General features: G+C 37.4%; 2 protein-coding genes across 17 annotated transcripts in view; one reads left to right on the plus strand and one right to left on the minus strand.

Annotated features, from left to right (window-relative positions):
- The window catches only part of LOC130407577 (transcription factor 4-like), a 130,825-nt gene that overhangs the window by 16,228 nt on the left and 90,890 nt on the right, over positions 1 to 23,707 (minus strand). For 15 of the 16 annotated variants that reach the window (XM_056730602.1, XM_056730601.1, XM_056730603.1 and 12 more), the window contains 6 exons: positions 4,627 to 4,760; positions 4,411 to 4,546; positions 4,024 to 4,094; positions 3,640 to 3,718; positions 2,004 to 2,080; positions 892 to 1,089 (listed from right to left, as the gene is read on the minus strand). In XM_056730602.1, coding sequence (XP_056586580.1) covers positions 892 to 1,089; positions 2,004 to 2,080; positions 3,640 to 3,718; positions 4,024 to 4,094; positions 4,411 to 4,546; positions 4,627 to 4,760 — 695 coding nt within the window. The remainder of the gene's footprint in view (positions 1 to 891; positions 1,090 to 2,003; positions 2,081 to 3,639; positions 3,719 to 4,023; positions 4,095 to 4,410; positions 4,547 to 4,626; positions 4,761 to 23,707) is intronic. The other variant, XM_056730599.1, reaches the window with a different exon arrangement.
- Positions 10,739 to 23,499, plus strand: LOC130407579 (uncharacterized). Its single transcript, XM_056730616.1, has 11 exons — positions 10,739 to 11,190; positions 12,135 to 12,251; positions 13,441 to 13,582; positions 13,702 to 13,915; positions 13,992 to 14,051; positions 16,162 to 16,221; positions 16,684 to 16,738; positions 17,059 to 17,118; positions 17,246 to 17,353; positions 21,436 to 21,510; positions 22,895 to 23,499. Coding segments are annotated over exons 1-11 (1,134 nt in total). The 5' UTR covers positions 10,739 to 11,189; the 3' UTR covers positions 23,137 to 23,499.

Here is a 23,707-nt window from a genome sequence, read left to right on the forward strand (position 1 = left end):
TCTTCTCCTGCTGTTCTTTATTCTCTCCAGCTGCCTTAAGCTTTATGGATTGTTTCAAGTCTTTAAAAAAATCTTCAAACATCAGGAAAGATGCTGGTAATATTTTCCATATTTAAAGTCTGTTCTCTTTCTCTCTCTCTGGGTTATTTCCGCTGTTTAGTCGGGCACTGCTCATATGGCACAATACAAAAAAACTCTACCCATAATCCTCTACTCTAACCTGACCTCATAACAAACGTACAGAGAGACCGCCATCACAAATCCAGACACAGAGGTTTTTACTGTACATGTCTGTTTCATTTCTGTGTTGATATGATGTTTAAATTCTCTGTTTTTTTTTTTTTACAACCCTTTTCAATTTTGAACACAATACATGTTGAAATGTAGAACCAAAAATGAAGTTATTAAAAATCCAGGTTCATTTAAATGTTCTTTTAAATATCATGCATTGTACCAAATGTGAGGATTTGTGAGATTTGTGTATATAATAATAAATAATAACTGAAGTTTTGTGTGCGGGCGCTCAGGATGTGTGTGACGGTCTGAGATCATTCACAGTTTCACGTACGAGCAAACATTCTCCAGAAGCGACCTGAAACTCAACATCACGTGTCATCCAGATGCTGCGCAGAAACTATAAGACAGAAACACACTTCTGTTCCTCGTGTTCTCTGCTGAAGAATGAACTCTACACTAAACTCACACAGAGACGTGACCGCTGACGTCACCAGTTACCAACAGAACACACGAGACGCGATCGACATGAGAAATGTTCAGACATCTGGAGGAGAATCTGGTCTCTTAATCCCTCTCATCCAGTACACATCACACAGGAAATGACATCATCATCATCATCATTATCCTGCAGGTCAGAGGTCATGCTTGTCTTACCATGAGTGAGTGTCTGTTAGCAGACAGCAGTCCTGAGCTGTATCCGCTCATGGCTCCGTTGTGAGAGTGAGATGATGTGATCAATCCGTGCATGTCTGCGTGAGCGCCGGCCATGGCCGTGGACGGTCCCACCGCGTGACTCCTCAACACGTGAATGGCATCGTCTAGACGCTCCAGTCTGTCCTCGATACGACTCTGCTACACAACCAGACAACACGGCAAGCGCTCAGTGCTTCATCATGTCGACAACTTTATAAAAATGTCCAGTGGACGTCATCATTCCCATCGAATACGGCAGCGATTACACTTACTGTTGTCAATGATTATTATTCATTTAAAGCGTTAGGGAACTTAAGGAGATTTTGTGTTTCGTCTTTTTTCCATGACAGTTGAGCTAATGCAACTATAATCAAGTTTTACGAGAATATCTGGCAGAACTGATGGATTCTGTAATGACAGTCAAATCTAAACCTAAAATGTTCTTCTGATTGTTTAACAGAACTTAAAATATACCAAAATCGTGTAAATGTTCATTTTCTTTCTATTTAGAAATTTTATTGATTGCATTTCAAATTTCTTTTTTTAAAGTCCCAGTGAAATAAAAAATGACAATGCCTATTTCATGAAACATTGCAGCGTTTATTGTTAATATCATATCAATGTGGGTCATTCTCTTCTTAATTTCCTGTGCCCTCATAAATTCATAAAAAATGACAATTCTTATTTTTTATGAAATATTGAAGTTTTTATAGTAAATAGTTTATCGATGTGAGTCATTCTCTTTTGTAATTCGTGTGCCCTCATAATCTTCAATTCAAATCTGAAAACGACTTCCGCACTAAAATGAAGATCCATCTTAAATGATGTAAATTAGACGGCTTGGGCGGAGCATCAGTTAACTCCTCCCCTTCAAGTGTCAGTCTGCCGTCAGTTTCATTTTAAAATCAACGCAACGGCTGTTTTTATACACCCAATCAATTTGTAGTGAAAGCGCAAGCCACGCCCACTATTTCTCGTATTCGAAATTTAATTTTACTCCGAAATGCATCAAAATAAGGAAGTGAAAATGATCACAACTTCTAGTTGAAGGAGTCTTTACATAAATGTCTTACCAGAGTGTGCAGAGGTGGTTCATAGCTCGGGGATGAAGGTCCCTGACCGTTCCTCGACCATACAGCCGTACTGGCAGCTGAAACAACAACACCACCATGAAAGATCATCTTAACTTGATAAAGGTTTTAATTTCTGATACACCAAACACCGTCTATTATATCAAAAAGAGAGAAAAGAATCAGTCACCAAACTGATAATATTTCATCATCGAGTCAAATATTTGGATGAAGAATTGTTCTGATAAATACATTTAAATGTCTTCATCATTTCATCATTTCGTTCAAAGGATTACAGCAGCAATATTTGTGAAAAGAGATTATTTGATATGTTTTATTACAGGACAGGGATTTAAAAAATACAAAGTCTAAAAAAGTTTGCAAAGTTTACAAAGTCTAAAACATCTCTCAAACGAAAAATATTGAGAAACACATGACATGTAAAAGCATTTACTCTACTTCAGAAAATGTAATGTTTATGATTAAAACCTGAAAAGTAGTTACAGTAGACATCGAATAATACAAATAAACATTACACAATTTTGTTTGATTTATCTGATTTATCAAGACATCAAATCTAAAGTAAATGTTGCTTCAAAGCTGTTTAATTATGTTTAGACAATTGTATTGGTAAACAAGACAAAAAAGTATATATTTGTCTGTGATTGGTGAAGTAAATCTTATAAATCACAGTTTTTGCTTAAGAGAGATACTCATATTTTCATATATTTCTCTCTCTCTCACTCTCTCTCTCTCTCTCTCTCTCTCTCTCTCGCTTTCGCTTTCTCTCTCTATCTTTCGCTTTCTCTCTCTCTCATGTTAAGCTGCAGGTGTTTGTTCTCTCCCTCTCGTTCTCTTGTATTGAGACACAGGCCGTTCGGTGGCGTTCGGGATCACACAGGTGATAAGAAGGACCACCGCCCGTTCATTTTCTCGACCTTCACCTGTCTGCGTTGGCGCCGTCCTCTCATCGCGTGTATTACGGCTAATTATGTTGTGTTTGAAATTGTTCTTTTTAACAGAAACATGCATTTCAGAGGCTTGGGCGTATTATTAAACCTCATTTCCGAGCGCTAATTAGCATATAATTAGCACCGCATTCATGTGCAAATGAATTCCGCGCGTATCGTCGCCGCCGCCAAAGAGAGAATTATTAAATTACTTAAACTTCCCTCGCATGTTTAAGTTTAAATATTAATTCGGGGTTGCGTGTTTTAATGGCTGTCGGTCGAATAACTTTGGCACTCTGATAAATACCAATTAGGTCGCGGTGGTTTCCATGACGACTCTATAATGATGGGATAACGTGGCGATGACTGCCTGAAGAGCTTTCGCATGAAGAATGTCAAGTATGAAAAGCCTTTTCACTTGAATTGGCTGCGTTGAAACACTTTTCCTGTACTCGCAGGTACGTGTTTGTGTAAACATCCTCCGAGAGCACGTTGCCCTGGGAACGGGTTCTTGTGGACACAATGAGGATGATGTCTCAGTACAGACACTGTATCCCACAATGCTTTTCACTTCTGAGAGCGAAGGGTAAAGATCGGATCTCTTTTGTTTCTGCTTCCTGATTCGTCAATTATTCACTTTTGGAACATCTGTCAAATGTTTGGAATATTTATAAAGGAACCTGTGTTACCTGCGAGCGAGGGGGGCGATCCCACTGGAGTGGACGGGTTCGATGGGAAGCTGTTGTTGGTGTGATCGGGAGAATAGATCTGAAACAACAACAGAAAACAAAAGTGTAAAGAGTTTTTATAAGAGGTGAAATGACATCACGATTGACTCTTGAGTTTACGATTGAGTTTTTTGTGATCATGAACGCTCTCCACATCTGAGATGGGTTTCTTGTTCTGCTGATGTAATCAAAGTCGTGTGGTTTGGGGAAATAATATTAACCAATAAGAGTCAGAGTGTAATGTTTCTCTGTCCAATCAAATGGTGATGGATGACATCACGACTCCTGTACTTCATGTCACGTTCATGATGTTTTTGATGTTTTGCAAGAGACCCGCTCACTCACTGAAGCCAAAGCCTTTCCTAACGCATCACCCGTCTGTGAACTGCTGGCCGCTGAACTCGACGCTCGATTGGCTGAGAGACACAGACAGAGAGAGAGAGAGAGAGAGAGAGAGAGAGAGATTAGAGACAGAGTATTAAAATATCTTTCTGGTACTTTGTGTGCACAAACAGCAACAACGCTGCATTATAGAGTCGCTAGATTGAAACACTGCTCTCAATAAAAGAACTCACATCTGAACACTCAAATGATCAGATTTCATTTCTCTTTTATTGTTTCATCTGTTTCTGTATTTGATATCATCCCTCCATCTTGCTAGTTTAAGACAGAACTTTTTCCCCGTGAAGAACTGAGTTCTGGTGTAAGAATGAATGATAACTGATCTCTCACCCATCGCGCTCTCTGTGCCGTTGGTGGTGGCCGAGCAGGAGGCGGTGCTGTAGTGACTCGAGCCGCCGCTGCGATGAAAACTGGACATGGGAGGAAGACTGGGGTTAATCTCAGCCGACGAGTGTGACGGGTAACTCTGAAAGACACAAGACACTAATATTACACACTGTGGATTGTTAGATGATGAGAGAGAGAGAGAGAGAGAGGTGAACTCACGAGTCTGTCGTGTGGATGTATGCCGCAGTAACTGCTGCTCTGAGACGCGTGTGTTGAGTTTCCCAGCATGCTGTTGTATCCGCTCTGATTCATACTGCCTGATGAACTCCATGGATCTGAACTGTGATGACCATCTGAAGATCACATCATCAAACATCTATTAGTTTCACTCACTTTACACAACATGTGTGTGTTATTTCTGTTCAACTGGTGTGTGACATACATGTATGTTTATGTTGCATATGTAACCCAGATGTGAGTGTGTATGTTTCCTGTGTCTGTGTGTGTGTGAGTCATTGTGTGTAAAGTTCAGGAATTTGTGTGTGCGTTACACACATGTGTGTGTTATTGTGTCTATTTCATGTGTGTGTGTGTTTAGTGTGTATATGTATGTTTGTAACACAGATGTGTGTGTGTGTGTGTGTGTGTGTGTGTGTGTGTTTATTTCAGGTGTGTGTGTGCATTAGTGTGTATATGTATGTGTGTAACACAGATGTGTGTGTGTTATTTTGTGTATAATAAGTGTGTGTGTATGTTTATGTTGTATGTGTAACACAGATGTGAGTGTGTATGTTTCCTGTGTCTGTGTGAGTCATTGTGTGTATATTTCAGGAATTTGTGTGTGCGTTACACACATGTGTGTGTTATTGTGTCTATTTCATGTGTGTGTGTGTTTAGTGTGTATATGTATGTTTGTAACACAGATGTGTGTGTGTGTGTGTGTGTGTGTGTTTATTTCAGGTGTGTGTGTGTGCATTAGTGTGTATATGTATGTGTGTAACACAGATGTGTGTGTGTTATTTTGTGTATAATACGTGTGTGTGTATGTTTATGTTGTATGTGTAACACAGATGTGAGTGTGTATGTTTCCTGTGTCTGTGTGAGTCATTGTGTGTATATTTCAGGAATGTGTGTGTGCGTTACACACATGTGTGTTTTATTGTGTCTATTTCATGTGTGTGTGTGTGTTGTGTGTGTATATGTATGTTTGTAACACAGATGTGTGTGTGTGTGTGTGTTTATTTCAGGTGTGTGCGTGCATTAGTGTGTATATGTATGTGTGTAACACAGATGTGTGTGTGTTATTTTGTGTATAATAAGTGTGTGTGTGTGTATGTTTATGTTGCGTGTGTAACACAGATGTGTGTGTATGTTTACAGTGTGTGTGTTTAGTGTGTATATGTATGTGTGTAACACAGATGTGTGTGTGTTATTGTGTGTATTATGAGTGTGTGTGTATGTTTATGTTGCGTGTGTAACACAGATGTGTGTGTGTTATTGTGTGTATTATGAGTGTGTGTGTATGTTTATGTTGCGTGTGTAACACAGATGTGTGTGTTATTGTGTGTATTATGAGTGTGTGTGTGTATGTTTATGTTGCGTGTGTAACACAGATGTGTGTGTGTTATTGTGTGTATTATGAGTGTGTGTGTGTATGTTTATGTTGCGTGTGTAACACAGATGTGTGTGCGTTATTGTGTGTATTATGAGTGTGTGTGTGTGTGTATGTTTATGTTGCGTGTGTAACACAGATGTGTGTGTTATTGTGTGTATTATGAGTGTGTGTGTGTATGTTTATGTTGCGTGTGTAACACAGATGTGTGTGTGTTATTGTGTGTATTATGAGTGTGTGTGTGTGTGTATGTTTATGTTGCGTGTGTAATACAGATGTGTGTGTGTTATTGTGTGTATTATGAGTGTGTGTGTATGTTTATGTTGCGTGTGTAATACAGATGTGTGTGTGTTATTGTGTGTATTATGAGTGTGTGTGTGTATGTTTATGTATGTGTGTAACACAGATGTGTGTGTGTTATTGTGTGTATTATGAGTGTGTGTGTGTGTGTGTGTGTATGTTTATGTTGCGTGTGTAACACAGATGTGTGTGTGTTATTGTGTGTATTATGAGTGTGTGTGTATGTTTATGTTGCGTGTGTAACACAGATGTGTGTGTGTTATTGTGTGTATTATGTGTGTGTATGTATGTTTATGTTGCGTGTGTAACACAGATGTGTGTGTGTTATTGTGTGTATTATGAGTGTGTGTGTATGTTTATGTTGCGTGTGTAACACAGATGTGTGTGTGTTATTGTGTGTATTATGTGTGTGTATGTATGTTTATGTTGCGTGTGTAACACAGATGTGTGTGTGTTATTGTGTGTATTATGAGTGTGTGTGTATGTTTATGTTGCGTGTGTAACACAGATGTGTGTGTGTTATTGTGTGTATTATGTGTGTGTATGTATGTTTATGTTGCGTGTGTAACACAGATGTGTGTGTGTTATTGTGTGTATTATGAGTGTGTGTGTATGTTTATGTTGCGTGTGTAACACAGATGTGTGTGTGTTATTGTGTGTATTATGTGTGTGTATGTATGTTTATGTTGCGTGTGTAACACAGATGTGTGTGTGTTATTGTGTGTATTATGAGTGTGTGTGTATGTTTATGTTGCGTGTGTAACACAGATGTGTGTGTGTTATTGTGTGTATTATGTGTGTGTATGTATGTTTATGTTGCGTGTGTAACACAGATGTGTGTGTGTTATTGTGTGTATTATGAGTGTGTGTGTATGTTTATGTTGCGTGTGTAACACAGATGTGTGTGTGTTATTGTGTGTATTATGTGTGTGTATGTATGTTTATGTTGCGTGTGTAACACAGATGTGTGTGTGTTATTGTGTGTATTATGAGTGTGTGTGTATGTTTATGTTGCGTGTGTAACACAGATGTGTGTGTGTTATTGTGTGTATTATGAGTGTGTGTGTGTATGTTTATGTTGCGTGTGTAACACAGATGTGTGTGCGTTATTGTGTGTATTATGAGTGTGTGTGTGTGTGTATGTTGCGTGTGTAACACAGATGTGTGTGTGTTATTGTGTGTATTATGAGTGTGTGTGTGTATGTTTATGTTGCGTGTGTAACACAGATGTGTGTGTGTTATTGTGTGTATTATGAGTGTGTGTGTATGTTTATGTTGCGTGTGTAACACAGATGTGTGTGTGTTATTGTGTGTATTATGAGTGTGTGTGTGTATGTTTATGTTGCGTGTGTAACACAGATGTGTGTGCGTTATTGTGTGTATTATGAGTGTGTGTGTGTGTGTATGTTTATGTTGCGTGTGTAACACAGATGTGTGTGTTATTGTGTGTATTATGAGTGTGTGTGTGTATGTTTATGTTGCGTGTGTAACACAGATGTGTGTGTGTTATTGTGTGTATTATGAGTGTGTGTGTGTGTGTATGTTTATGTTGCGTGTGTAATACAGATGTGTGTGTGTTATTGTGTGTATTATGAGTGTGTGTGTATGTTTATGTTGCGTGTGTAATACAGATGTGTGTGTGTTATTGTGTGTATTATGAGTGTGTGTGTGTATGTTTATGTATGTGTGTAACACAGATGTGTGTGTGTTATTGTGTGTATTATGAGTGTGTGTGTGTGTGTGTGTGTGTGTATGTTTATGTTGCGTGTGTAACACAGATGTGTGTGTGTTATTGTGTGTATTATGAGTGTGTGTGTATGTTTATGTTGCGTGTGTAACACAGATGTGTGTGTGTTATTGTGTGTATTATGTGTGTGTATGTATGTTTATGTTGCGTGTGTAACACAGATGTGTGTGTGTTATTGTGTGTATTATGAGTGTGTGTGTATGTTTATGTTGCGTGTGTAACACAGATGTGTGTGTGTTATTGTGTGTATTATGTGTGTGTATGTATGTTTATGTTGCGTGTGTAACACAGATGTGTGTGTGTTATTGTGTGTATTATGAGTGTGTGTGTATGTTTATGTTGCGTGTGTAACACAGATGTGTGTGTGTTATTGTGTGTATTATGTGTGTGTATGTATGTTTATGTTGCGTGTGTAACACAGATGTGTGTGTGTTATTGTGTGTATTATGAGTGTGTGTGTATGTTTATGTTGCGTGTGTAACACAGATGTGTGTGTGTTATTGTGTGTATTATGTGTGTGTATGTATGTTTATGTTGCGTGTGTAACACAGATGTGTGTGTGTTATTGTGTGTATTATGAGTGTGTGTGTATGTTTATGTTGCGTGTGTAACACAGATGTGTGTGTGTTATTGTGTGTATTATGTGTGTGTATGTATGTTTATGTTGCGTGTGTAACACAGATGTGTGTGTGTTATTGTGTGTATTATGAGTGTGTGTGTGTATGTTTATGTTGCGTGTGTAACACAGATGTGTGTGCGTTATTGTGTGTATTATGAGTGTGTGTGTGTGTGTATGTTTATGTTGCGTGTGTAACACAGATGTGTGTGTTATTGTGTGTATTATGAGTGTGTGTGTGTATGTTTATGTTGCGTGTGTAACACAGATGTGTGTGTGTTATTGTGTGTATTATGAGTGTGTGTGTGTGTGTATGTTTATGTTGCGTGTGTAATACAGATGTGTGTGTGTTATTGTGTGTATTATGAGTGTGTGTGTATGTTTATGTTGCGTGTGTAATACAGATGTGTGTGTGTTATTGTGTGTATTATGAGTGTGTGTGTGTATGTTTATGTATGTGTGTAACACAGATGTGTGTGTGTTATTGTGTGTATTATGAGTGTGTGTGTGTGTGTATGTTTATGTTGCGTGTGTAACACAGATGTGTGTGTGTTATTGTGTGTATTATGAGTGTGTGTGTATGTTTATGTTGCGTGTGTAACACAGATGTGTGTGTGTTATTGTGTGTATTATGTGTGTGTATGTATGTTTATGTTGCGTGTGTAACACAGATGTGTGTGTGTTATTGTGTGTATTATGAGTGTGTGTGTATGTTTATGTTGCGTGTGTAACACAGATGTGTGTGTGTTATTGTGTGTATTATGTGTGTGTATGTATGTTTATGTTGCGTGTGTAACACAGATGTGTGTGTGTTATTGTGTGTATTATGAGTGTGTGTGTATGTTTATGTTGCGTGTGTAACACAGATGTGTGTGTGTTATTGTGTGTATTATGTGTGTGTATGTATGTTTATGTTGCGTGTGTAACACAGATGTGTGTGTGTTATTGTGTGTATTATGAGTGTGTGTGTATGTTTATGTTGCGTGTGTAACACAGATGTGTGTGTGTTATTGTGTGTATTATGTGTGTGTATGTATGTTTATGTTGCGTGTGTAACACAGATGTGTGTGTGTTATTGTGTGTATTATGAGTGTGTGTGTGTATGTTTATGTTGCGTGTGTAACACAGATGTGTGTGCGTTATTGTGTGTATTATGAGTGTGTGTGTGTGTGTATGTTTATGTTGCGTGTGTAACACAGATGTGTGTGTGTTATTGTGTGTATTATGTGTGTGTATGTATGTTTATGTTGCGTGTGTAACACAGATGTGTGTGTGTTATTGTGTGTATTATGAGTGTGTGTGTGTATGTTTATGTTGCGTGTGTAACACAGATGTGTGTGCGTTATTGTGTGTATTATGAGTGTGTGTGTGTGTGTATGTTTATGTATGTGTGTAACACAGATGTGTGTGTTATTGTGTGTATTATGAGTGTGTGTGTGTATGTTTATGTTGCGTGTGTAACACAGATGTGTGTGTGTTATTGTGTGTATTATGAGTGTGTGTGTGTGTGTATGTTTATGTTGCGTGTGTAATACAGATGTGTGTGTGTTATTGTGTGTATTATGAGTGTGTGTGTATGTTTATGTTGCGTGTGTAATACAGATGTGTGTGTGTTATTGTGTGTATTATGAGTGTGTGTGTGTATGTTTATGTATGTGTGTAACACAGATGTGTGTGTGTTATTGTGTGTATTATGAGTGTGTGTGTGTGTGTGTGTGTATGTTTATGTTGCGTGTGTAACACAGATGTGTGTGTGTTATTGTGTGTATTATGAGTGTGTGTGTATGTTTATGTTGCGTGTGTAACACAGATGTGTGTGTGTTATTGTGTGTATTATGTGTGTGTATGTATGTTTATGTTGCGTGTGTAACACAGATGTGTGTGTGTTATTGTGTGTATTATGAGTGTGTGTGTATGTTTATGTTGCGTGTGTAACACAGATGTGTGTGTGTTATTGTGTGTATTATTTGTGTGTATGTATGTTTATGTTGCGTGTGTAACACAGATGTGTGTGTGTTATTGTGTGTATTATGAGTGTGTGTGTGTATGTGTTGGCATATGTGGTTTATGAAACCAATTTTCAGGTTTACATACCAGCATTATGAGACCAATCGGTTTATGAGGCCATTTTTAGTGGTCTCTTAATTCTGGAAATTTAAATTGTCATAATTATTAACAAATAATTAATAAAATTGTTATTAATGTGTTTATGATTACTAAATGCAGTAGTTTATTGATTAGTGTTACTATTTTACTTCTATTACACTACCTACCCTTTTTAGTAGCTTTATAAATATGGTCTTTTAAACCATGATGTGTCTGCGTAAACTTAAAACAGTGCCCCTGTAGGAGGGATTTGGTATTGCAAAGTTATACACCTGGCGCCAAATTACACACACATTCGCGCCATAAGCGTTTGGCGGAAGTTACCAGCTACGCAGTTCGCGCGTTGGCTGCCCAAATGAAGAGTCGCCGCACCGGAGTGAACAACGGAGTCTTCGAAGAGAAGTAAGTCCTTAATATCTTTATATTTTTACATGTTAGAAATTCGTGGCTTATCCCCTTAATGGATGTAAAAGAGTGTCGTCATATTTTTATTCTTATTTTAATCGACTTAAATCGACCTTCTCCTGTCCTTGTTGGTATTTCGAGTTAGTTATGTACAACTGGCGCCATTTGTCGATGTTAATTTCAGATGTCAAATATTTATTTAATGTGATTTGTTTTAATGTAATATAAAACTGTATTGATGCCCTATGAGAAGCTGCAGCTTCAGATGCCGCAGCTTCTAGAATCAACTTCTAATGTTACATAAATGTGATGTAGAAAAGTAAGTTGATATCGAATGTAATTATTAAGAAAGATGAAGGTAATTATTCAGAAATGTAAGGAAAAGTGGTGTCGTCCCCTTGTGCGGAGCAAACTGCTAATATGTCAGATCGTCTAAACACTCATACGATATACTTTTATTTAATTATTTATCGAAGTTCAAATATAAAACACTGTAGAGAATAAGCATAAAGTCCACAAAATGTCTCTTGGTCGCGTGATTTAAAATAATCGTAACGGGACGGCTTGAAGGTTTAGCTGGTTACTGCTGGTTAATGCGTTCTGTAACACGTGATGCTGCTCGCTCCCATAGCGACCTTGATTCACACACGTTGGTCAGTTCAAGAGTGAAAAATGTTTAATGTGATTTATGTAATTATATATCGCTTATGTGATATAATGAAAAGCTATTTCGTGTCTATTCATCTATAATTAAACTGGTTGATATGGGATTTATAACGTAGGACATTTCGTAGAGCGGTTTATGTAATTGTAATGATAAAATAGTTCAACATTCAATAACTACGAGTTTAAAAGGGAGTGTATTTCAAACAACAAACAACTTAAGCATGTTATTAATATAATACTGTTTATAAAGATTGACTTTGCATTGTATTTTGTAGTGAGTCGAATGATGAGACGTGGCAGAGGATTAAATCCTCTCAAAGATGCCATACACCATGTGAAAATGGGGAAAGACAAAAACATAATATCAGAGCGATACATTAATCCCGCCAAAGGTGAGTGTTTTTTTGTAAACCTTATCTTGATTAGTTAAATTCTACTATATTTTTTAAAGATTTTTTTTCAGTCCATATTCCTGACCATTCACCAGGGATTTAATGTAGTTACACTAACTGTCAGGGTCAAATGCTACTTCAAGGTATACATGAAATTACAATTAGAAACAACAAGCATTTATTAACAATTGTTATGGAATATTGTACAATTATAGTTTTTTCATGTTAGCAAATGAAATCAAACCCATTTATAGTTAGTTTGCACTCTTCTGTAGAACTTAAGCTTAGTTCAGACTGTCACCGCAAATCAGATTTTTGGGCATAGAAGATTGGAATCTAATTTAAATGATTGATTGTCCAAACTGTGTACAGCAATTGTTCAGATCCAGTGACTCGTTTTTTTGCAGTATCTGATTTGGTTTCTATGACAATGGCATTATATTGACAAGGTAGAGTTAAACTTTATGCACGGCTGTGCAAACCGACCGGTGTATGACATCGCAGTACCGTGAGAAGGATTCCACAGCACACTGCTTTGTCGCTCTCGTAGAATGGTGATCAGTCAGAAAAACATTGTATAGAGTTGAACAATGTACATTTTTCTAACAAAATCATGACGTGTAGCCGATGCGCTGGATTACTATGTCTAATGAAACTGCTGCTGAAGCGTATGAGGCTGGAATACGGGGCTCTTTTCAGTAATCCAGCAGACCGACAACAATATATGCATTGACATCTGACATGTTTACGTTTAAATGTGTTGTTTCACGTGGAGCAAGAACGTAACGTTAGCCAAAAGAAACTCAAACTCAATCTATCTTTTTCGGACTGAAACTGATTTCCAGAAATGCAATTTGAAAAGGATTTTAAACCACATGTGAATGTAGCTAGAAACTGATTATGCACAAAAATCTGATTTGAACTGACAGACTATACGTAGTCTAATCATCGTGGCACATGTGCTATTGCCCTATAATAATAAGAATGAATATACTTGAACAACAATCAAACAGAGAGATTCTCAATTTCACACCATAAAAATTACTTGAATTAATAATAAATAAGTTAATAAAAATATTTATTATTAAAACATAATTTCAGATTTTTTTTTTAAATAAAAAAAAACTTTAATAAATATATATTTTTAATAAAAATGTTTAACTGTTGACTGTTGTTTTTTGTCATTCAGGTCGGGGAGTATTTGCAAATACCCTTATTGTAAAAGGTTCCTTCATTCTTGAATACAGAGGAACTTTAATTGAGAAAGGGGATTTTGAAGACATATTAAATGAATATGCATACTTTTTTAACCACCTAGGGCATAACTACTGGTAAGTAGCCTGAATTTTACTGTATGTTAACACTTCTGCATCATGATGCATTTTTTTAAACGTATTTCTTTACTCTGAAACCAATTTAACACTCGGTTGTCAATGTTTTTTCCCTATAGCATTGATGCCTCTTATGATAATGGCTCACTCGGTCGACTTGTTAACGATGATGAGAAGCCAAATGCAAAAATGAGGAAAATTCTAGATGTTGATGGAAAGCCACATCTATGTTTGTTTGCAATCAAGGACATCGATGCAGGTGAAGAAATATTATACGATTATGGAGGACATAACTTGCCATGGCGTTCTCGCCATGGACAGGAACATTACAAGGTAGAGTATATTTTAATTTAAATAAAGTAATTTACTAATATAATCTTATTACTTCAGCTTTGCTTCTGTCTCTCAGCACCTTCATGAGCCCGTTGCTCCAACCATGACAGCATGTGACATCAGGTCTCCTACAGAGGTTTGTTTATAGTTTTGTCATTTTTTTTAACCGAATGAGCGTCAAACTAAATTGAGTTCTCTTATTGCTACTAAATGGGACTTAGCAGTAGACTTTTGCTTTATAACACTTGTGTGTGTTTTCTGATGGGTTAAGAGGACACAATTTAGTTTATGAGGACACAAAATGTCTTTAAATGTGACTTGGCAGTAGACTATTGCTTTTTAACATGTGTGTGTTTTCTCATGGGTTATGAGGACATGATTTGGTTTATGAGGACACAAAATGTCTTTGTATTTGACTTAGCAGTAGGTTTTTGATTTATAACACCTGTGTATATTTTCCCATAATTTGGTTTCAGAAGAGTTATTAAGGCTTTGACTACACAGCTGAATGTCTCATCATTACTTCATTCTCTTTGTTTGTCTTTCAGCACCTTCATGAGCCTGTCGCTCCAGCCATGAGGGCATGTGACATCACATCTCCTACAAAGGTTTGTTTATAGTTTTGTCATTTTTTGCACCAAATGAGCATCAAACTTAATTGAGTTATCTTATTGCTAGTAAATGGGACTTAGCAGTAGACTATTGCTTTATAACACTTGTGTGTGTTTTCTCATGGGTTAAGAGGACATGATTTGGTTTATGAGGACACAAAATGTCTTTGTATTTGACTTAGCAGTAGGTTTTTGATTTATAACACCTGTGTATATTTTCCCATAATTTGGTTTCAGAAGAGTTATTAAGGCTTTGACTATACAGCTGAACGTCTCATTATTTCTTCTTTCTCTTTGTTTGTCTTTCAGCACCTTCATGAGCCTGTCGGTCCAGCCATGACGGCATGTGACATCATGTCTCCTACAGAGGTTTGTTTATAGTTTTGTCATTTTTTAACCGAATGAGCGTCAAACTAAATTGCTCTTATTTAAATTGTTCTCTTATTGCTACTAAATAGTACTTAGCAGTAGACTTTTGCTTTATAACACTTGTGTGTGTATTCTCATGGGTTAAGAGGACACAATTTACTTAATGAGAACACAAAATGTCTTTGTATGTGACTTCGCAGTAGACTATTGCTTTTTCACAGTTGTGTGTTTTCCCATAATTTATGAGGATTTGATTTGGTTCATGAGGACACAAAATTACTTAACATGTGCGTTGGCAGTAGACTATTGCTTTATAACACTTGTGTGTGTTTTCTCATGGGTTATGAGGACATGATTTGGTTTATGAGGACACAAAATGTCTTTGTATTTGACTTAGCAGTAGGTTTTTGCTTTATAACACCTGTGTATATTTTCCCATAATTTGGTTTCAGAAGAGTTATTAAGGCTTTGACTACACAGCTGAATGTCTCATTATTACTTCATTCTCTTTGTTTGTCTTTCAGCACCTTAATGAGCCTGTCGCTCCAGCCATGAGGGCATGTGACATCACATCTCCTACAAAGGTTTGTTTATAGTTTTGTCATTTTTTGCACCAAATGAGCATCAAACTTAATTGAGTTATCTTATTGCTAGTAAATGGGACTTAGCAGTAGACTATTGCTTTATAACACTTGTGTGTGTTTTCTCATAATTTATGAGGATATGATTTGGTTCATGAAGACACAAATGCCTGTGAATGTTACTTAGCAGTAGACTTTTGCTTTTAAACACTTGTGTTTGTTTTCTCATAATTTGGTTTCAGAAGAGTTATTAAGGCTTTGACTACACAGCTGAATGTCTCATTATTTCTTCTTTCTCTTTTTTTTTCTTTCAGCACCTTCATGAGCCTGTCGGTCCAGCCATGAGGGCATGTGACATCACATCTCCTACAAAGGTTTGTTTATAGCTTTGTCATTTTTTAACCGAATGAGCGTCAAACTAAATTGAGTTTTCTTATTGCTACTAAATGGGACTTAGCACTAGGTTATTGCTTTATAACACTTGTGTGTGTTTTCTCATGGGTTATGAGGACATGATTTGGTTTATGAGGACACAAAATGTCTTTGTATTTGACTTAGCAGTAGGTTTTTGCTTTATAACACCTCTGTATATTTTCCCATAATTTGGTTTCAGAAGAGTTATTAAGGCTTTGAGCACACAGCTGAATGTCTTATTATTCCTTCTTTCTCTTTTTTTGTCTTTCAGCACCTTCATGAGCCTGTCGGTCCAGCCATGACTGCATGTGACATCAGGTCTCCTACAGAGGTTTGTTTATAGTTTTGTCATTTTTTTAACCGAATGAGCGTCAAACTAAATTGCTCTTATTTAAATTGTTCTCTTATTGCTACTAAATAGTACTTAGCAGTAGACTTTTGCTTTATAACACTTGTTTGTGTTTTCTCATGGGTTATGAGGACATGATTTGGTTTATGAGGACACAAAATGTCTTTGTATGTTACTAAGCAGTAGACTGTTGCTTTACAACACTTGTGTGTTTTCTCATAATTTGATTTCAGAAGAGTGATTTGGTTCATTACATTTACAATTGTTCATGATGATTTTTGTCTATTTTATTACTGGCTGATTAATTGTCATTAGTTGTTGATTAGTTGTTTTGTTTTATTACATTTTATTTTACTTTGGAGCAAAAATATGCATTAAAATGTAACTGAAAGAAAGACACAAAATAATAATCATCGGTTTGTTCACGTTTTTTCTTGTACTCAGGACATAACCGTTGGATCCCAGCAGGAATCCACAAGACCAGGCAGCGGTGATGATGGTAGGACAATTTTTTAATGTAAGAAATTTAGTATTTTCACAGTAAATTATAGTTTGCATATTTAGACTCATTTATTTTCATATTTTCTATTCTCCTAATTTATTTAGTTTTTAATCAGATACATGAATCTGCCAAAGAACACCAAAAGCTTTCACCTTCAATTGGCCAGTACTTCAAATAGTTGAAGGAATAGTTCACTCAAAAATGTTAATGCTATCCTAGTTCTATATGTGTTACACCAATAAAACTAATGTAAGTGTACCTACCACTTATTAACACAATCTAATTATTTCTCTTTAATTACAATGTTTGATTAAAAGAAAGAGGAAGAAAGAGAAAAGAGAAGAACGTTGGAGTGAGAAGGAGAGAGACAGCCAGAGGTAAAAATCAACTGACCCATCTACCATTCATATTCAAGCATTCAACGGCCCTGTAAAGTCTAATAGTCTTAGCTCAGTTCAGTGTTGATTCTGTTCAAAATCGTTTTATTTGCATTTATTTCTTTAGTTTGCAAAGCACATCAACTTGTCAAAGAGGAGATGAATTCGCTTGAAAAATGTTCTGTTTGCTCTGGACCGTTTTCCCCACTGAAGTGGTGGGGGCTGAAATGTAAAGGTTGGTATAAAATTATCTTGTGATTCAATGAATATATTTATTTCTGTGCAATACGTGGTATGGCGTGGTGCAAAACCGCTTTTCTGTGACAGGTTAATGCTCCACCAAAGCTCTTGTAGAAGAGAAGGCACTTTTCAACCCATTCTCTACACTCTAGGGTACAATATCAATAGCCCATTGACGCATGTCAGAACAAAATATGCTTTTTTAAACGGAGGTCAATGTAGGAAATGTGCACTTTATAAACTGGCACCTGCTAATGTTCATAATATTTTCCATAAAACATTCAAATTGAAAGCTATATTTGGAAATTATAACCAAGTACATGTTTATAAGATAATTCATGGAGAATTATGTCTTGTGACTTGCAACAATTTTTTAGTTTTGGCTAGTAGATGTTCTGAATGGCCTGAAAACTAGAACAGGTTCCCATCCAAAACCGATTTTTTTTATGAAAAGAACCTGAACCGTTAGCAGAAGTCCATTTTTCATAGGACTTTATACACATTTTTATATACATACACACAAGTGGCTGCTTAAGTTTCTATAATAGCAATTTGCATATACTCCAGAATGTTATGAAGAGTGATCAGATGAATTGCATAGTCCTTCTTTGCCATGAAAATTAACTTAATCCCAAAAAACCTTTCCACTGCATTTCATTGCTGACATTAAAGGACCTGCTGAGATCATTTCAGTAATCATCTTGTTAACTCAGGTGAGAATGTTGACAAGCACAAGGCTGGAGATCATTATGTCAGGCTGATTGGGTTAGAATGGCAGACTTGACATGTTAAAAGGAGGGTGATGCTTGTAATCATTGTTCTTCCATTGTTAACCATGGTGACCTGCAAAGAAACGCGTGCAGCCATCATTGCGTTGCATAAAAATGGCTTCACAGGCAAGGATATTGTGGCTACTAAGATTGCACCTAAATCAACAATTTATAGGTTCATCAAGAACTTCAAGGAAAGAGGTTCAATTCTTGTAAAGAAGGCTTCAGGGCGTCCAAGAAAGTCCAGCAAGCGCCAGGATCGTCTCCTAAAGAGGATTCAGCTGTGGGATCGGAGTGCCACCAGTGCAGAGCTTGCTCAGGAATGGCAGCAGGCTGGTGTGAGCGCATCTGCACGCACAGTGAGGCGAAGACTTTTGGAAGATGGCCTGGTGCAAAAAAGGGCAGCAAAGCAGCCACTTCTCTCCAAATAAAACATCGGGGAGAGATTGATCTTCTGCAGAAAGTATAGTGAATGGACTGCTGAGGACTGGGGCAAAGTCATATTCTCAGATGAAGCCCCTTTCCGATTGTTTGGGGCATCTGGAAAAAGGCTTGTCCGGAGAAGAAAAGGTGAGCGCTACCATCAGTCCTGTGTCATGCCAACAGTAAAGCATCCTAACACCATTCATGTGTGGGGTTGCTTCTCATCCAAGGCAGTGGGCTCTCTCACAATTCTGCCCAAAAACACATCCATGAATAAAGAATGGTACCAAAACACCCTCCAACAGCAACTTCTTCGAACCATCCAACAACAGTTTGGTAAAGAACAATGCATTTTTCCAGCACGATGGAGCACCGTGCCATAAGGCAAAAGTGATAACTAAGCGGCTCGGGGACCAGTATGTTGAAATTTTGGGTCCATGGCCTGGAAACTCCCCAGATCTTAATCCCATTAAGAACTTGTGGTCAATCCTCAAGAGGCAGGTGGACAAAAAAACCCCACTAATTCTGACAAACTCCAAGAAGTTATTATGAAAGAATGGGCTGCTATCAGTCAGGATTTGGCCCAGAAGTTGATTGAGAGCATGCCCAGTCGAATTGCAGAGGTCCTGAAAAAGAAGGGCCAACACTGCAAAAACTGACTCTTTGCATAAATGTCATGTAATTGTCGATAAAATTGCAATAGAAAACATCAAACTTTGCACTTCTCTGACCACTTTTCTTTCATCTCCATCAACATACACCTTCCCACATGCATCACAGCAACAACCAGTTTCTTTCAGATGTAATCTTTTCTCTTTCTCTACGAGCACCTTCTCTTCTGCTGTCGAATCCTCTCTTCCCTTTATCTTTTCTTCCCTGGAGACTAACACAGCCACCGACACCTTATGCTACACTCCAAATTCTTAACATCAGTCTCCACACAACATCGAGACTGACAGAAAGGGAACCGTGTCTGATCTTGTCTACGAATACATACTCTAAACCAGGTATACTCACCTAGTGACTTACTACATTTCGTTACACTGTACTTGTATATGTGTAATGACAATAAAGTTGAATCTAATCTAATCTAAATCTACCTGAATTATCTCTCGTTGAAAGTCTTCAGTTTGCTTGTCTTCCTACTTCCTCTGAATGTGTTTGTCTATGCCAGTTACCCTCTTCACTCCTGGATTCACCAGCCCTGCGTTCACAATCTAGTCATATCAAGTTGAGTCTTATACATCATATAACCATTTACAAAGTATTACTTCCATCTATCGTCATGATCCACACCTAAAAGGATCCACACCAACTCAACCTTTTTGTGTCAAATTGTACTTCAAGTCGATAGAAGTGCCCATCTTAAAACCTATTTCTATACTAAATCTTAAAGCCTATTTCATCTATCCTGCTTGGGCCACCCAGGTACCTTGTACGATAGACCTCAAGGAGGGTTTGCCGGTGTCCCATGGATAAATTTATGCTCTCTCCATCCCTATTAAGAAAACCTCGGAGGAGTGATTTGCCGAAGGCCTCAGGGATTCATCTGTCCCTCTCTGTCACATGCTGCCTCAACCTGCTTCTTCTTCGTGGCCAAGAAGGATAGGGTTTAAGACCCTGTATAGATTATTGAGCAGTCAACAAGATAACAGCAACGTTTTGCTATCCTCTTCCCCTCATCCTGGCAGGAGTCGAACAGTTGAGAGGTGTGTGCATCTTTACCAAGTTTGACTTCTGCAGCACCTACAATCTGGTGTGGATAAGAAAAGGTGACGAGTGGAAATTAGCTTTTTTGACCCTTACCGGTCATGATGCATACATTATAATGCCTTATGGACTGGTTTATGCAACTGTGCTTAATGCAAGCGGTAGAGGCTTTTTGCACTCAACTGTACTTGTGTTTATAGATGATTTATTCTTTGAACCCTGACGATCACCAGCACCATGTTGCAGAGGTCCTTGAACGTCTTTGATAGCACCACCTCTACCTCAAGGCAGAAAAATCCTCCAAACTCTGTTAAAACATCTCCAAAATGACATTTCCATGGACAAGGTGGGAAGGTGGCAGCTGTACCCAACTGGCAAACATCCACTCCATTCATAGATCTTCTACGCTTCATGGGCTTCGTCAACTTTTATCGCCACTTCATCAAGATCTACAGCTCCGTCATCATACCCCTCACATAACTCCTCCCAAACAAACCTAGGTTTCATCACCATATATTGATTATGGGAGGTATTCCGAATGAAAATGACCGTGAACATAGACCATGGGCTTTATGAACATGTGGGATTTATCAATAAAGGCTACGCGTCTATAAGAACTGTGAACGCACTGCCCCTAGGAACAGGCTGTGGGCGTGGCACTGTGACGGAGACATCAGTCTCTCTTATCACACCTCCTCCAGCTAACACTCATTAGTTTTAATCATCTGTCACTCATCTTCTCACCCATCAGCACCCGTATAAAGTCACCAAACACTCTGTCAGCATCTGATCTCATCTAAGATTATAGACTCTAAACTTGCTATACTCACCTAGTGAGATACCTGGTTTTAACATAACTTAAGACGTGTTATCATTGTAGTTCATTGTAATCATTCTTACCTTGAAATAAAACAGCTGCCTTTATAAAATAAAACCTGAAATAATAAACCACGATGACGTATGTGATGGACAATTCCACTACCGGAAGACGCATTCGAATCCTGGCAAGGACGCGTCCGAAGTAATGGCTCAGATGGTCAACCTATATATATATCTAGGAGTGTAGTTGCAATTTAACTTACAATTACTGTCCTACCCTATAGTTTATGAATAAAAGTGCATAATATGCAAGCAATACATTGTAAAATAATTATTTCCATATCTATGTCAACAGGGCTTTTGGAAAGCAGGCCATGTCCAAACACATCAGAAGGACTAAAAGCTGACAGACAAATCTCTGAAAACGATGGTATGATAAAATGTTTGCAACGCAACAAATGTATTTTTGTGATAACAGCACAAAATATTACTTCATACAAGTAAAGTATACTTCACAATTATACACAATTAAGTTTACAATTAAACTGCAAGATGTGTAGCGCAAGATTGCTGACAGCCCTAGCGAACAGATGAGCTTAGTATCAATAATGAAGAGAGAAATGATGTGAAAGAAAATCAAACCCGGCTCATGACAGAAAGAAACATTGAACAAAGACTTTTATCATGACGTTCAACGTGTCTAAAGACCTCGCAGGTGACATCAAATAGATTTCCTAGCCTCCTCATAGACATAATGATTATAGTTGTTGTCAAGGTCCAGCAAAGTACTAAAGACATTGTTAAATTAGTCCATCCACTCAGGCTCAACTGAATTTTTCTGAAGTAATGAGAATACTTTGAGTGAAAAACAAAACACAATACTAAATTTAATCAATATATTCTCCTCTGTTTTGTCAGTCTATGGTGCACGTTCATGAAGCACTTGCATAAATACAGCTTTTGTCTGCTTGTAAACACAGTTGCGCTTCCAGGTTGCCAGTCAGAACACTGGTGTCTGCCCCCACATTTACATAAAAATCGAATGCATATGCTCTCAATATTGAGCGCCATAGACTGACAACACCCTGGCCTGAATATAAGGCTAGATTAGAGGGGGTTTGAAGAGACTGAGGTCTTCCATCCTGCCATGTAAGGGGTTTATGGCAGTTGATTTAGCAGCCTTATCTGATGACACTTTGCTCATTTGTTTGTTAGGCCACCAAAATCCAGTCCTCAAGTAGCAGACCTTACTTCATCAGGGCAGTTAGTCAGCCATAAAGCTGTGCCCTGGAATGCTTTATCAAGTGGTACTATACTATATTCAAGTATGTGGCCAAAATAAGAACTTCAATATTTAAAAAGGGATGTTTTTAAAAGGGGAATTTAACTTTTAATTGCCCTTATATGATTATATCAAAATATTTATCAAATTACAACTTATTCTGCAAACAGTGAGCAGAAATCTTATATCAGTTATATAAAGCTTAAACCATCGGAGTCTGTGTAAGTATTGGCCGATCATGATGACAGAAAATCGTTACTCGTATCTGCTGCAAAAATCCTGATCCTGTATTATTCCCTGCTTTGAACCTTGTTTACATTTATGCATTTGGCAGACACTTTTATCCAAAGTGACTCACATTGCAATTCAACTGTAGTTTCAAGTTTTTTTTATAGCACATATGTTATATAATCATGGTGTACACCGTGCACACCTGATCATTTTATTTCTAAGATTTTTAAACCGTATCAATAAAGATATGATCTGTTTGTAGTCAGCAATGCTAGCAGTTAATCATCTTGTTTGTTACTAGTCTCTAGCAGAGGAAGGCGGATGCCCAAAAGGAGACCATGGACGAAACCTGAGGTGAACGCTGTGATGAGACACTTCAAAATGCACATCAGCAAAGCTCACTTGGCAACAATGAGGGAGTGTGAGGTCTGCAAAAGGTGCGAGCATCCGGTCCTTCAAAACCGGTCCGTCCAAATATACGTGATTTTGTATGGAACCGAGGGCGAAATTTTAAACACGTGGAAAATTAAGTCGAAATTTTAATGTTCGTAGTCCAAGGGGCTAATAATCTGTTTGACACATTTTAGTTCTACTCTTTTAACTTGTAATTTTTTTGATAAAAATGTATGTATTTATTAGTTTCAAAATAGAAATTTTAAGAAAACATGTTTTATTCTCCTGCTGGTAGTGTTGATCATTTTAGTTTATATGTTTAATCTGAGGGACTATAGACCTCTGTTGATGTTTTTTTAACTTTAACATTTGTGGTGTTTCATGAAGTTGGGTTATGTTTTTCATTCCTGTCCCTGAAAGGCAATGTTTTGTACCTGTCAATGTACAATATTTGACAATATGTTGTTGAAGATTCAACACTTGCAACATTATAATAAATTACTACTAATTTGATGATGGAATGTTTCCTTAACCTGTTAATCTACATCTTCCAAAAGACTTAATTGATCAAATATTCAATTTTATTTTATTTATAGAGCATTTTATGATTGTCATGGTTGCAAATAAGTTGCATTGTTGCTCTACATGCATTTTAACGACTGAACTGAGACAAAATTGCCGCTGAAAGTAATATTTATTAACAGTCTGAATTTACTTAAAT

This window comes from Triplophysa dalaica, chromosome 19 (assembly GCF_015846415.1).
Source record: "Triplophysa dalaica isolate WHDGS20190420 chromosome 19, ASM1584641v1, whole genome shotgun sequence".
Classification (NCBI taxonomy): domain Eukaryota; kingdom Metazoa; phylum Chordata; class Actinopteri; order Cypriniformes; family Nemacheilidae; genus Triplophysa; species Triplophysa dalaica.